The sequence below is a fragment of the Vidua macroura genome, chromosome 18, assembly GCF_024509145.1.
Source record: "Vidua macroura isolate BioBank_ID:100142 chromosome 18, ASM2450914v1, whole genome shotgun sequence".
Lineage (NCBI taxonomy): Eukaryota > Metazoa > Chordata > Aves > Passeriformes > Viduidae > Vidua > Vidua macroura.
In genome coordinates this window covers 11,263,874-11,278,750 of record NC_071588.1, presented here as the reverse complement: position 1 = coordinate 11,278,750, position 14,877 = coordinate 11,263,874, and the positions used below count along the sequence as shown (strand labels likewise).

General features: G+C 40.5%; 2 protein-coding genes across 8 annotated transcripts in view; one reads left to right on the top strand and one right to left on the bottom strand.

The window, feature by feature from the left end:
• PRR14L (proline rich 14 like) overlaps window positions 1-4,129 on the top strand; it is an 18,831-nt gene extending 14,702 nt beyond the window's left edge. The window contains exon 8 of the mRNA XM_053993724.1: window positions 536-4,129. Coding sequence (XP_053849699.1) covers window positions 536-812 — 277 coding nt within the window. The 3' untranslated portion in view covers window positions 813-4,129. The remainder of the gene's footprint in view (window positions 1-535) is intronic.
• The window catches only part of LOC128816263 (melanotransferrin-like), a 16,964-nt gene extending 2,087 nt beyond the window's left edge, over window positions 1-14,877 (bottom strand). For 2 of the 7 annotated variants that reach the window (XR_008439845.1, XR_008439843.1), the window contains exons 1-17: window positions 14,746-14,877; window positions 13,107-13,270; window positions 12,635-12,734; window positions 12,060-12,236; window positions 11,717-11,879; window positions 11,546-11,610; window positions 10,734-10,891; window positions 10,062-10,248; window positions 9,758-9,906; window positions 9,459-9,549; window positions 9,085-9,153; window positions 8,683-8,865; window positions 8,247-8,403; window positions 7,476-7,558; window positions 6,479-6,663; window positions 5,958-6,144; window positions 5,307-5,682 (exon numbers count right to left, since the gene is read on the bottom strand). Coding sequence is in view for 3 of the 7 variants with exons in the window: in XM_053993725.1 (XP_053849700.1) it covers window positions 5,633-5,682; window positions 5,958-6,144; window positions 6,479-6,663; window positions 7,476-7,558; window positions 8,247-8,403; window positions 8,683-8,865; window positions 9,085-9,153; window positions 9,459-9,549; window positions 9,758-9,906; window positions 10,062-10,248; window positions 10,734-10,891; window positions 11,546-11,610; window positions 11,717-11,879; window positions 12,060-12,236; window positions 12,635-12,734; window positions 13,107-13,270; window positions 14,746-14,800 (2,223 nt within the window). In the remaining 4 variants the exon portion in view is untranslated. Of the gene's footprint in view, window positions 1-4,510; window positions 4,734-4,860; window positions 5,683-5,957; window positions 6,145-6,469; window positions 6,664-7,475; window positions 7,559-8,246; window positions 8,404-8,682; window positions 8,866-9,084; window positions 9,154-9,458; window positions 9,550-9,757; window positions 9,907-10,061; window positions 10,249-10,733; window positions 10,892-11,545; window positions 11,611-11,716; window positions 11,880-12,059; window positions 12,237-12,634; window positions 12,735-13,106; window positions 13,271-14,745 lie in introns of those variants that run through there. The other 5 variants (XR_008439844.1, XR_008439846.1, XM_053993725.1 and 2 more) reach the window with 5 other exon arrangements.

The following is a 14,877-nucleotide window of genomic DNA, read 5'->3' as shown; positions in this document are numbered from 1 at the left end:
AGCTAAGAGGAAGATATATTCTTAAAATTGGTCCAGTTTAAACTGCTAGAGAAAGTTAATTTGAAAATAGTATCTTTTACTGTTTGAATGTGAAAAAGTGAAATAGAATATGAACTAAGAATTTGCAACTGGTTAAGTATGGACTTGTATATTTTTTCATCTATCCATTCATCCCAGTCTCCATCAAAGTACGGTACTTACTTTCCAAAATTCAAAGGGAATTACGTGTTCTTTAAAATACTAACAATAACGGCCTGTCATCAAATGTTCAAGGTTATTTATTCTGTAAAATTAAGATTCTATAATTGTGCTTTAGAACTGAAATACAAAGAGATTCTACCCAAATGTCTGTGCAGCAGTAACAACTCACCTGGCAGTACTGTGCATTGTAGGAGGTGTAAGGTGTGTGGAGGGGCTGTAAAAATGTAAAAGTTAGAAGTGTGTTTACCTGGGTTATGAAATCCCCCAGTCTCCATGTCAGTGTATGGTGGCTGCTGCTAAGGTATTAATGAGTTCTGTTCTTTTTTTTTACCAGGAGCTTGGAAACAATCTTTGAAGAGCCCAAGGAGAAAAATGGACACTTGATCTCTGTCAGCCAGCAGAAGAGAAAGCGGATTCTAGAGTTTCAGGACTTTACTCTTCCCCGGAAAAGGAAGACACGAGGCAAAATCAAAGCAGTGGGTAGTTTCACCCGAGCAAAAAGAGCTGCACTGCAGAGTGCAGAGTTAGATGTTCTTCTGAGTCAGAAGCTAATGGACCTTGAAGCCTTTTTTGCAGAGGAGGTTGAGCAGGAGCAGGCCTCCAGCATCTGAGGGAGTCACTTAGCTGGAAACGGTCTAGTCAGCTTCTTTAGTGTTTTTTTCCTTGGGAGAAATCTACTGACTTCTTCATATTTTACTCTGCCACTCTGTTCTAACATCTGATAATCAGTTTTTGGCTGTGACCCTCTTTAAGGTGCTATATATATTTTTTTTAATGCTGTTGGAGGGATTCTTTTAAGTCCCTATTTGAGTGCAACACAGCCACATGAAATTTACCTTTCCTTTCTCAATCTCTGGAAATTACTGCTAATATTTAATTAATTATGTTTAAATATCTTTTGGGGGTAGAGTAGGAGTGTCAAGGAGGAAGTAGTGCACCTTCACTGATGCTAGAACTCTATACTCCAGATCATTTGCACATTTGAGTCTGCTGTTGTTACTGTAATGGCTATTTTTAACAAGCTGACAAAAGAGATATGGTGTTTGATAAAGAAAAATTTTAGCAAACACATTATTGATATACCACTAACCTTTTGATAATTAAAAGTAGCTGTCTAGGTTTGCGTTCAATTGTTTCTTCCTTCTGTTCACTTAGAAGGTTCCTTCTAAGTTTCTTTGCCCTTCCTGGCTCCAGGCAGCAGAAGCCCCACATAATTAGACATTAAATAACTTGCACTTTGTATATGCTTCTTTTAACACGATTTAACTCAAAAAAGGTAATGTTTTAAGGAAAAATGGTGCCCAGTACTATTTTCTCTGAACTAGAAGATTTTTTTACTTACTTGGCTGATGCCAACTTCTTCTCCAGAGGAAAATGTAATTAGTCCATGAGGATGTTAAGCTGAAGGATACATAAGCAGAGATTTTTATTTAACTGAGCTGAGCTGCTGCATGCAGGGAAGACCAGCAAAATCTTTGATACTTGTTTTAAAGTTATTTTAATTCCATTCATACTAACTAGATTTCAATGTCAACAAGAAAGGGTTTTTTTTTACCATTTTAGATTTACAATTCCTGTAGCTCATAATTAGATATTCTCTGTACAGCACTGTTGTACATAATAGCCAGTGCTGCACAAAGAGCCTCCGAGTATGTGGACATTGTTTTTGTTATGAAAGGCCATATGCAATTATCTGATGCAGCACTGGGAAATTTCTCAGCTCCACCTTTGGAAGGAAGAGAGCTCCCTTGTGGCATAACTTCTGTTAAACTTCACTTGAAGCATAATTCCAATGCTAGCTGCTGTTCAGGTAATTTCTGTCCCTTAGTGCCTAGAGAAGTTATTCAGGCAAAGCTGCCGTTACTGGGATGCTCAAATTTAATTAGTCTGTTCTTTCTTTCACTTGTCACTTGAACTTGCACTTTCTTATTTATCTACCCATAAAATAGAGTTTCTATTTACCTTCAAATTGAGCAAATATCTAGTGGGTGGGTATTTTTTATGAAGTCCCAATAAATGCAGGACTGCAAATACCATCATTATCTTCTGTTGCTCTACCACTTCTGTTACTGACCAAACAGAAAACTAAATGTTAAGAAGCAATCTGTTGAATTTCAGAGCTTTGAGAGTAGAGAAATGGAAGAGGATTATTACACTGTGTGTGCCTGAGTCTTGAAAGAAATCTAATCTGGGTTTGTTTTGCTCCTAGCTTATGTGCTGGGATTCGTAGAAGTTTATATTCTTGTTTTGAAGGCTAATTATCTTTAATCAGGAAGACTGAAGAAAAGAGAGGAGTGCACACTTAGAGTAGTAGTGTTTGGAGTTTGAGGGTAAAATAACAAGGCAAACTTTGAACATATTGACATAGTATTTTTCTGGTTAACTTACTGGGCTGTTGTAGAACATTCTAATTGATCCTCTTTATTTTTGTAAAAAGAAATCCCTAAAAAACAAAGATCAACTGCCTCTTTAAAAATGTTTGAAAGTTTCCCTATGCTGGCTTATTAGCCCAATTACTGACTAGTTGGAAGTGGTAGCAAGAGTGAGAGATATATTTTTATGCATTTATGCTATAGAATGGGATTGTTACAGAGCATTCATTCACCTTCTATTAAGATGAGAGGCTTCCAGTGACACAATTAAGCTGTAACCTTACTGGGGCTTTCAAGGAAATAAAGATTGGGGTGGGGGGGAAAGACTTGGGTCCAGGAGAAGTTCATACCTCTAATGTGCTTCAAAACATGCAATGTGTTGAGTCTTTTCCTTTGGGTTATGTTGGGTTTTGTTTAGGGTGGGTTTTTTTTTTTATTTTCTTCCCTGCTCTCTCTTGTTTCTGATTGCATTGAAATAAGATTTATGAACTTTTTTCCTACAAACTACAGCAGAGAGAGCAGAGCAAAGAAAACACTCAAATACTCTTCAGTTTACAGTAATTGGAGGAGTTACAAAAGGATGTTGCAGTTGTCTAGCTTCTCCCAGACAATTGGTTTGTGGAAACCCAAATACACAGCATTATTCTCTTTTGGTTTAGTGTTTGTATGACAATGTAAGCTAATGGAGACCAAGCATCTCTTCCCCTCTCCAGCATACAGGTGTCAGTCCTGCTTATGCACGTGTTTTTTCCTTTCCCACCTCTGTTTCTGTTCACAGCACTCAGGGAACAGCCATGTTCCTTGTGGCTGCTGCTTGTACACTGGGAGTGATGACTGGGCAAAAGCTGGGCATTTGCCATTCTGAGCTGCTTCTGTCACAGCTAATTAAAAGAAAAAAGTGTAAGAGGATTCATCTTTTGGGGTCTTTCATACATCCCTAGCAGAAGGATATGTAGACTTGCCTTTTCATTAAGAGGACCCACTCCAGTTTTTGTATCACCATGGAAAGTACATCAGACTGATGACCAGAACAGCTTGAAAAGGATTGCAAAGCTTTTGCCATGTCCTGTCTCTTGGTAGAGCCAGGCAGCTCTTTGCTAAATTTGCTGATTGTCAGAGATGGAAGGATCACTTTAAAAAAAAAGAAAGAAAAAAAATCATTATTTTCATCATGCTAAGACTGGAGCAGCTAGAGCTCCTTAATGTATGGTACAGCATTTTCCTGGCTGGCTTGTGTGTGCATACATTTGAATTCTGGTGCTTGCTGGATATGATTTCCTGTAAGCAGTTCTCATTCACTGTATTTTATTTCAGGTGGGCCTTTGGTATATTATGTTCCAGGTGCTTTTCTAGAATATGGATAGTAACTGTGGATTAAAAGTCTGTATGATGCTATCAAGGTAACAAATAGCTCAATGAGAATTTGTACATTGTGCCATTAGCCTCCATCATGCTCTTGGCATTTTGTTTCTGTTCAATATTGTGTGAATCTAAAATTTTACTGTTTCTTTTGTGTGTGTTTTTAATTTATGGAAATAAATTTTTCTGAGAACTTTTCAGGTTTTTAAGGCCTTTAGGCTGGTATGGGTAAATATGCATGATAATATGTCTTACATGCAGGGGGGAAAGGTCAAATCTCCAAAGAGACCAGCACTGTTGGGTAACAGGGCGTGCTGTTATTGAGACACAGAGCAGCAGTTCTGGTGTTTCTTCATCCCAGCCTGGGAGATATTAAGCATGATCTCAGCTACTATTCAGACTATTGAGGCAACATCCATCTCTTCAGAAAGCAGAGTAGCAGGAGCCAGGGAGCACAAACAGTTCCTGCTCAGCTCAGATCTGAGATTCAAGACTGGGGCTGGCCAGTGATTCATGTACCACAGGCTGTGCAAGGTAGCACACTGATATTTGTGAATCAAAGCTGGAGCATGGGATCATCAACAAGGCCTAGTAAGCATTGGTAATGTCTATGTCAGAAAAAATCCCTCCCCTCCCAACCCATAAAATCTTGTGTATAACCCAGATTTTTAATTTATCCCTGATCAGCTGCATGCTGCTCTTGGCAAAGCCAGGCTGCCAGATGCATTTCTTCACCGTGTTCTCAGAACTGCCTTCTCCCGAGTGCAGTGTCACACACGCCCCACAGATGGCAGGGAAGCTCTAGGAAAGAAAGGCAGGAACACCTAAGAGGCCCAAAGAAGCATCCTGCTCTTTCCCTGCTCCTTCAGGGCTGCAACTTGCTGGCTGCAAATGCATCTGAGGATTTGGCTTCTGTCACTGTGCTGGGACAAGACAGGAAAGTGATGATGAACAGATGATTTCTGTTCAAAAGGCTTCATTATCATGTTCAGGCAGTTTCTGCATGTAAAACTTGTGGTGTTTAATTGATAGATAGTATTTTGACGCTTCAGAGAATCTTAAATTCAAAGCGTCAATATAAAGTAATGGTTGGAGGTCTTGACAAAGAGAAATATCCACTGCTGCAAGAATCCAGCTCTGCTGGCTATTAAATGTCTTAATACATTTATTTGTGAGAAAAAATGTTTTGATTTACTAGTAAAAAATCATTGATTAAAGAAGAAATATAGATGCACATTCAGCAGGGGCTATCTGGCTGCAACCAAAATCACAGATACAGGAAGACAATGTTGCAACTACCAAAATGTCAGTTGATTGGGGTTTTTGCATGGAAACTGTTTATAAGACAAACAAGGCAAAATGCTACCAACTAACCTGTACCACTCATACCAAGTCTGTATTTCAGTCCATGGTACTGGCCCTGCTCTTTCCACAATGCTGATCCTAGTTCTGTGCTGTTGGGTGTGCTGTTCCCCATGCTGCCATGCTCCAAAAAAGAAAGGGATGATATATAAGTAGTATTACATCATCATAAACACAAAATCTGCTGAAAAAAAAAAAGACAAGAAGGTGTTCAGCATACATTTCTAGAGATGACTGTTTCCTTGCTGATTGCTTTGGATTGGTTGGACTTGCAGGTTTTCCTTGTTCTCAGCAACGATGCTGATGTTATGTACCCTGCAAAGCCTCCATATGAGCGGTCAGTTGGACGAGGATACACAGATATCCTGTTTGCAGAAGTCCAGGATGCCTACAAACCAGTAAGAAAGTATACACTGAGAGATGCTATCAGCTTCAAAAGTAGTAAGTTTTTCAGATGCTATTCATTAAAACAGCAGAATAGAGGTCAACTTCCCGTTTTGAATTGCAGTTACCAACTTAGTCACACAGAAGTCTAACACAGGACTCCTTAGAAATTTGTTATGAACAGGATTAGGTAGAACATACTTCTCCATGCTGTCTAAACAAAAGTGCACAGAAGGCTGCCTGCTGCATTTCTCTCTAACTCTGAATTAAGAACTTTACCTGCAGGTGTGCAATTAAACACTGATTCTGCCAGCTGAATGAAAGACTCTCCAAGGATCTCCTGATAGCTCAGATGGCTTGCATGAACAAGGGACTGAGTGGTGTCTTTAAAAAGCAGATCACTTTCACCATACTTCCAGGACTGAAAGAGCTGGAATTCAGAATCCAATTTGCTTCCCAGAGATTCCTGAACAGAAAAGGAATAAAAGTTTCACAGCTTGGGTTATTAATAGTACTTTTATCTAGCACTGTTCTTATTAGTACAAAAAGATGCACTTTTGCAGTGCCTCATTTCTCAGCAGAAGTGTGGCCTCTGTGGAATGGGAACTTGGGAACTGGTGCCAAAATACCCCTTAAGAGAATCCAAATAACTATTTTCTCAATCTCCTGTGCACATTTTTACTTATTTTGTATTGGATCTGAAGGCACTAGAATATAAAGCTTTTCATCTTGAAAGGGTTTTCAGCAGTTGTACATAACAAATGGTAACATGCCAAGCTTTTCCCTGTTACCTGTCACACCTGAGATTTCAGTAGGAAGTCAGAAATTTTAGTGACAGTGACTGGTCGAGTCATGACTGTGCTGGGGGGAATGGGGCCAAGGTTACAGCCTGCCCATTCTGTGACTGCGGTGCGTGTTCCGTCCGGACACAAGAGTTCAAAGTCAAGGGGGGTATAACCTTTTGCCCAACCAGAGCTGCCCAGATCTGAAAAGAAAATGAAGTGAAAGGTAATCCTTTTGAAAAATTAAAGCAGAAGAGAGAGTGAATCTCAAAATGTTAAAACTTGAGAGGGAGAAGTTTAGTCAATGTGTTCAAAACAAACACAGCATGCTATGTGGTCATTTCTTAGGAATGCATAAGGACCAGGGTAGTGTCTTCACTGAGGTCAGTGAATTTAAGCTGCACCCATCAACTAAACTAGAATAATATCAAGTCATATGAACAGCATATCATGTCTCATCTGCATCTGTAACCAGATCCCTTTCTGGAAACAAAGCAATTCAGCCTGCATGCCCTTTGCTTCCCCAAACAAACTGCTAATTGCTGCATGAATCCCTGTGGGTTTCCAGCCCCTTATACCTTCATTTGATTTTAGAGAGATTCCTCTCTTAGAAAAGTCTCTTCTCTTACTGAAATTGCCTAAAATAGAATTTTATTTTGCTTCAATGAGGGTTCCTTTTCTCCTTGGCTCTAAGAAAAACATATTTTGGTTTGCCTTTTAAAGCTTTGAAATTTAAAGCTTCCAGAAATTTAGTGCAGTCTCCAAGGATGATTATCCCAACACACATCTCTGCACTGGGTGATTCTTCTTCTTTCCTCTCCTACGGTATCCGAATGTTGAGCTTTACTGGAACACCTACATGCAGAAAGCTTCTAGCAATCTTCATTTACAAACACAACTTCATGGACTTAGATTAAACCTGTAAGGGCTGATCCTCACAAGTGATGGTTGCTTTGTGGGAAGTAACTGACATTAATGAACATTCTCAAAGGAAAAGACAATATCTGCATCTCACCCTCTATGTTCTGGAGCAGATTTGAGTGTTCCAGGAAAGCTACATCTCCAAAGCTTCTTCCACTGGGATTGCCAACTAGGCATCTAGTACAAGGAAAAAAAAAGTGATCGAAGACAGCACTACATGGTGACTGACATTTGGACAGGTCATCTGAAGCTAAAATAGGAGTAGCTGGAAGTATCCCTCCCATCTCTAATCCCTTGGAATATGTTGGTAATCTCAGCATAGAGATTTGCTAAAACAATCCTTTTCATTCCTTACAGCAGCTCCCAAGTCAAAGCTGCTGCACAATGTGCACCTTCACCCATGCCTAGGCAGGAAAGAGAATGGAATTCAACTAAATGCATTGTGTATATTTCATAAGAGTGCTTTCATAAAAGTTTCACCTTTTCTGCCTCCGTATTCAACTATTTTTTTTTATCTCCTCTCTATTTAATTATCTCCTGTATGCTACACTGCTTCTTACCACAGCACCTCTGCTCTCTGGTCTTCTTTCATCCCTTCCCTTTAATAAGTCAGTACACCAATGCTCTAAGCTGTACATGTTTGGAAGCATTGCCTTGTTCTGGAAACGGTTTAATGACCATTTTAAACCATAAATCAGCTGAACATCCCATAGCAACTGCAACCAAAACAAAATATACGCTAACAAAAATTTATACAAAGTTTATACAAAGAGGGAAAAAAACCCTTCAAAAAACTCATCAAAATAATAAGGCAATTCTGGCTGTTGCTCTGCATTTCTGACTCTCACCTGAGTGCTGAGCTCACCTGAGTGCTCCCATATTGCCATAGTAACGTTCGTTGTGACTTGCAGCACATCTGCTGGACACTCGAGCTCCTTCCACCTCACCATCTCCAATGCACACCTTGCACAGGCTTCCATCTGCTCCTGGCATGCAGCCCTTCCAAAAGTAATTCTGATAAGCTGAGTAAAGAAAACTGAGATGAGATTAAGGCAAGGTATCCCCAATCCTCTTCAGATATGGAAAAAGACAGGAAAGGAATTTCATCCTAACAACTAGCAAGAAGAGGGCTAAACAGTGTGACACATAGTCAAATATGAGGAAAAGCTGCTTCAACACCCTCTGAAACTGTAGTCATCAGTTGCTGGTTGGATCCTCATGGCCCCTTTTCTATTTTACTCACAAATTTAAGCTTCACATTTTCATGGTCTAGTTAAGAGAGAACCCAGAGCAGCCCTTACCAGAGGCAATATCACAGTTCTCAGTATCATTCTGCTGAGCTCCCACTGTGTGTCTGGACAGAAGTAGCCATCCTCCAGGACTGTACAGGTGACTGTGGCAGGATCGCCTTCCCCTAAGGTTATGGATGTGAATCTGTTTGGCACTTTTCTTAGCTAGGGCAACAGCATAAACCGGTGGTAGTGCTGTGAAACAATGACAACAACCAGTTATACCAAGGCAATTAAGTATTCCAGAAGGGTACAGCCCCCTTTCCCTCCCTCATCTTGTCACATTATCTTCAGTTACAGTACAGGACCTACACTCTTTGCTTAGCCACAAAGCTCTTGTCCTTGCACTGAAAATTCTATTCTAAACCAACACGGAAATAAATTCCTGTATAAACCCTAGAAAGTTTCTGTTACCTTTGTGCTTAAGATGAATTCGTTTCCCTGTTTTCTCCATGGTCTCAGCTGCTGGAGCACAATCTCCCCCTGGAAGGAGAGATAAACATTAAGGATCTTGCAACTGCTGTTATTCCTTTTACATGGCAGCATTCCTTCAAAACCCTTGTGATCCTCTTCAGCCATGTCAGCACCTTTGTCCCTTTAACAGAAAGGATAAAATAAACAGACCAAATGCCAGAGCCAGTTAGTGGAAGAGCTGGGAAAGGTATTTGGACATTTATACTGACTCCTGCTTCCATCACAAAACATCACAAGCTGTGGAAATTTAACTATATTCTTAACAGTACTTTTTTGATTCCCTCTTTTCTTGATAAGGTCACATGAGAACTCACCATAGCATTCTGCAGCTACAGGCACCAGTCCACATCTCCCTGCAATGTACACATGTGTTGCGTCCAGGGTGACCGCATCAGCCTCACTACTCTGCCAGCAGCATTAGAGAAAATAACAAAAACAGGATTTGCATGAATTGAGTATCCGAGCAGCAGGACTTCTCCACTGGCTGGAAATCCCCCGGCATAAATTCCCTCTCATTCCCACTTATTCCTCAAGCTAGTTTTCCTCTCTTTAGTTCAGACAAGACATACATACCCTGTGCAGTCTTACACCCTGAGCAGAAGGAGTCTCCTACCTTGATCATTTCAATGCATTTGGTCATGGAAGTGGCTTGGACACAGACTAACGGGTCAGATTTGATGTTCAGTGCCCACTCCTCACATTTGCGGAGCTCAGCATCACTGATGCAGCACCAGCGCACAACGCTGTTGTCCAAAGAGCTCCCTGAAATGGATGCAGATAATGTCACCAGTGCACCAATCTGTGATATGTTAAGGGGATTTTCAGGTAAATGCATTTGTGTCTGGAGGGAGGAATAATGTGAAAGGAGAACTTTCTCTTCCCTTTCCTTAGCTACAGTCCTCTGGAATAGTTCTCACCTTCATGGCCGAGTCCCTTAAGGAGAGCTACATAATCCAGACCAAGGACATAGGCAATCTCCAGCTGCTCCTCGAGAAGCTGCAGGTGCTGAGTGGCATCTCGGAACAGCAGGTTCTTTCCCCCAAATGGTGCTGAACTGAAGAGTTCAAATCTGGCTCTTTCCTTTCCTTTATGCCCAAAGAGGCGCTAGAACAAGAACAACACTTTTAAATGGCAACAAGTCTGGTCATTGTCCCAGCAACAGGCAGCCTCAGTCTTCCTTCCCTTTGTATCAGTGGTCAAGATATCAAATACTATTTATAAATTGAGAAAAAGAGATGAAGAAAAGCGAGCCCTGCCTGAACCTATGAGTCTCCTTCGGCTACATAAAAATTGATTCAAGTTCCATGGCAGGATGAACATCATTAGCCATTTTCCAGTTTGTGTTATGGCATCTTCCCCTTCTTTACTGATTTATTCTCAGCCTCCTACAGAAGAACACTTTAGAAAAAAGCAAAACCTTACACAAGCCAATGCAAGATCCTTCCCCAGAACAAACAATTTTTAGCACTTTATTCACACTTTATTAATTATAGATTTCTCAAGAAAAAAGGCTACCTGGTCATTATTGCCACACAAAGATGGAAGAAAAAACTGTGTCTGGACATAGAAGGCTTATAATATTCACTCACTTGGATCATGCTAAGAAATTTGTTGGTGATCTTCTGGAAGTTGTTGCGGGTGACGATACCGCGGCCAGGCCCCTTGCCCAGGTTACAGGTGCTGTATTCAGTCAGCTCAGCTGTGGACCCATCAGGACACAAGAGTTCATATTCCTGTTGTTCTGACTCTGAAACAAGGAGACAGTCATGAATCTGTGACTGGAGCCATGACTTTGCAGCAGGCACAGAGATGAAATATAAAATATTTTTCAGTGCAGATTGCTAAAGGTTATGCAGGCAGCATGGTGTGAACCAAGCACACTTGGGAAAGTTGTCTTTGGTAAGTACTTCTTATAACAAAGAGAGGGACCTCAGCCAGAGCTGCTCCAAAATACTCTTTAAGCTGTACCACTGTAAATACATTTATTTAAAAATATTTACCTGCAAATACTACTGACCACCTTTGGTATAGAGCTCATCTGAGTTTAAAAGTACAAGGCAGGTGTACAGGAACTTCACAGTTATGCAGCTCAATATGCTGAATTTTAAAAGGAATCTTGTAACTCGGGCAAAGCAAATACTGACAGCTATGTCAGAGACACATCTAATGAAATCACCTGTCTGCTCCCACTTTAAGACTCTCCTATGAGCAATCATTGCTCACTCACACTTTCCTATTCTGCTTCTTTCTGAGTTGTGTGGAGAGCCAAGAAATACCCCTGAACTGCTTGCAGGGATTGAATTTTCCCTGGAAACAACAAAAATATAGGCATATCCCTCAAACACCTGTGCAGGAAAGAGCACAGCCAGAGATTAAAAGAAAACTGCATTTTTAAGATTACCTGTGGCACTCATAATTCTTAGATGATCTAAAAAGGCAACATCTGCCACTCCATCCTTCAAGCACCTGCAGGAAGACAAATGCCATCCTATTAACATTTCACCTGGCTTTCCTACCTTAATAGTTCTTTTTCCCCCAAAAGTGAATTCAGGCCCAGTTTCCCAGAGCTCACCTGAAGGCTCCCTCAGAGTCATAGAAGGGTTCATTGCTGCTTGTCTCACAGAAGTGATTCCTGTCTCGGACATAGGACTTTTGTCCTTGGCAGAGAACACACAACTGGGGAGCAGCAACACCAACCCCAGGGATGCAGCTTGCATTGAAATACTCACTAATTGCTGCAGGTGTAGGGGGAAAAAAAACAAAACAAAAGAAAGAAAAATGTCAAATGGGAAAAAAAATCAGAAGAGGAAAAGGGGCCAAACATATCACGGCCATAACTAGTTCATGCTACATCTGCTGGCATTTCAGTTACATTCACTGTGGCCAGAGGTAGCCCTATGGCTCCTGTCACCTACCTTGGCTCAGAGGTTGGGCCTCATCCCAGGAAAGATAATTTCTTGCAAGGAGAAAGCCAAGTGGAATATTCCAGCCCGATGTCCACCTGGCTCCATTGTGACAGCTGCGCACACCTCGTAGACTCTGGATATCCAGAGTTCCTCGTTTGGCAATGGCCACTGCAAACACACAGTTTCCTGCAATAGCACAAAATGAATAACAGGAAAAAAAAAATCAATTCTGCAGCTTCCATCTCTGAAGAGGAGCTGAACTACTTCAGTGAACATGGCTAAAGAGGAAATTATCTTAGGCCTATTCAATGTAGGTGCCAGGAACTTAACCATACACTGACTACATGGCACCCTGTCAAACAAACAATGGAAGTTTGTCAGTACCACAGAGAAAGGCTACTGGGTACAAAGTACCACTGGTATTTTGTTCATCATCATTAAGTATTTTAGAAACAATTATTAGCCACCTCCATATTCCTACAAAGCTAACAAAAAACATATTGACTTTATTTTTTTCAAGAAGTCTAGAGCCATTTCTTAGCTACATCAGAAGTACAGTTTATTCTTCAGCTTTACCAGCCTACCTTGATCGTAGATCTCTTTTGCCACCACTGTCAAACCATACAGCTTTACAGCAGAGTAAACATCTCCAGCATCCAAGGAGGCAGCATCTGCTTTATTTGCCTTTAAAACAACAGAAAAACCCTCAAAACAAATGTGTTTACAAGGAAACAAACAGAAGTTTCAAGAACACAGTTTCTGCTTGAACAAATTTTAATTTAGTAGTTTGCTTTTGTCTATTTATTTCCAAGCAGCTTTCACTATTTATTGGAGACTGCAAAGTCATTAGCTGGGGTAAAACAGTATATCTGGTAGAATGCTCACAGGATTTAATTCTTGCCTCTCAAGTGACTATGTAATGTAAGCATATATGCTGTCATATAAGCAGTTCAATCATTTCAGTATCATTTTATTTTCCCATAGTTTCTGTTTACCAGTTACTTTTCCAAGAAGATTTGGATACAAAATCAGTTTTTAAAGTCTCTGTGAACTCACCCTGATTTTATCAATGCAGTCGTATGTATTGTGGGCTCTGATGCAAGAAATCCTAGTAAAGGAACCAGCAGTAGTGAGGGGCAGCACAGCTGTAAGTGCTTTGGAGAGCTCAGCACACTTTCTTTGTTCCAGGTCAGAAAGGGTGCACCATCGGAATTTCTTTCCTGTAGGGTCAAAAAAGAAGTCAAGATTTATAGGATTTCATGACAAACCCTCAGTTTAACACCTTATGGAAGAGAGAGGTTATTCTTTTTTATTTAACTTCCCAATAGCTTGATTGTCCTTACTCACTCACATACCCACACACTTAGAGGCACCCAAGAGATGTGCCCACATGTGACCAAGGTCACTTTTGCCCAACATGAGGACAAGATTTGATGCTGAATCTTTAATATGTCTCTTTGCTTCCTTTTGACTGAAAGCAACCAAATAGTTTTAGGCAGATTTCTCAAGAATCAGCAATTATTATGGCAAAATCTTTTGCCACAGAATCTTCCTTGCTTCAACCTTAGTGAATTTTAGGTAAGACTGCCACCCAAAATTAGGAGGAACCAAATGGCTATGAACTGTTTTCCTGTTGGCATTGCAAGAGAAGGAATGGCACTTACAATGTAGGGTAACCATCTTCCTGTTACCAGAGTGCAGATTTTCTCCTAACAAGTCAACTGGGATGCAGCTCTATTGGAGCACAGACCTTCCAACCTTGATGTGAACATGCATTCCCTGGGGTTTATCAGCTTTACTGCTGTCCTTGGTTATCAATACAGGCCACGCTTTTAACCTTTGCTGCTTCCTCTGTTGCTTTCACACACCAAAAAGATGCATTTAAGGGTGGAGGTGAAAGTGAAACTTCCTTTTTCAGAAGGACTTGGAGGTTTGGTGGTTTTAAACCAACAATAAAGCTACATCTTAAAGGAATCCAGACATGCCAACAAAATTTCCTCTTTTGCTTTAGGCTGCAATTATTCCATCTTGTATTATTCCTCTGAAATACATTCTACTTTGAAATATATCATCATATCCATCTCCAAGAAGACACTAGACATTTAAAGAGGGGAAAAAAGTGATTGTTGTACACAAAAATAGCATGCAGTTATGTAACTCAAGAGAATCTTAAGCCGTGTAATGAAAACCAGGACTGAACGCACAGAAAATGCCACAACATCTCTAACATGGTCATTTCCAGATGTTTAAGCATTTGACTCTCTGGAGAGCTACTAATACTAGCAATGTGTACAATTAAATCATTGAGGTTTTTATTTCTTTGAGCATAGCATCAGCCATTAGTCCTCCACTTGTTTTGGTGTTAATTCAGCACAATTCCAAGAAGAACCCGTAGTGGTTTTAGAAGGGAGCAGCTTGAGGTCCACTGCTTCATTCTGACACCGCTAACGAGTACACAGATCTCAGCTATTCAAAGGAAACAAACCCTCACTGAATTACTAAGGAAGTTGTGTATCAAGCTGCTTCAAAACTAACAGGTCACCATCTGCCAATGATCAAACAGAAAAAATACAGGCACAGCTTTAACTGCAACTTCTTCCTTTGCACAGAGGAAAACAAAACCAAAGCATATATTAGTTCGAATGTCACCCACCCAGAGGCAACCTTTCTCTCTCCCTCTCTGCATCAGCCTTACCTGAAGCCAGGAAAGAGAAGGTGATAAGGACAATTAAAATCACAGTCTTCATCATTACAGCAGTTCGGCAAGGATCTTCTCTCTACCCTGACGCTCTGCCTTCTCATACCAGGAATTCCACAGTGATGACCA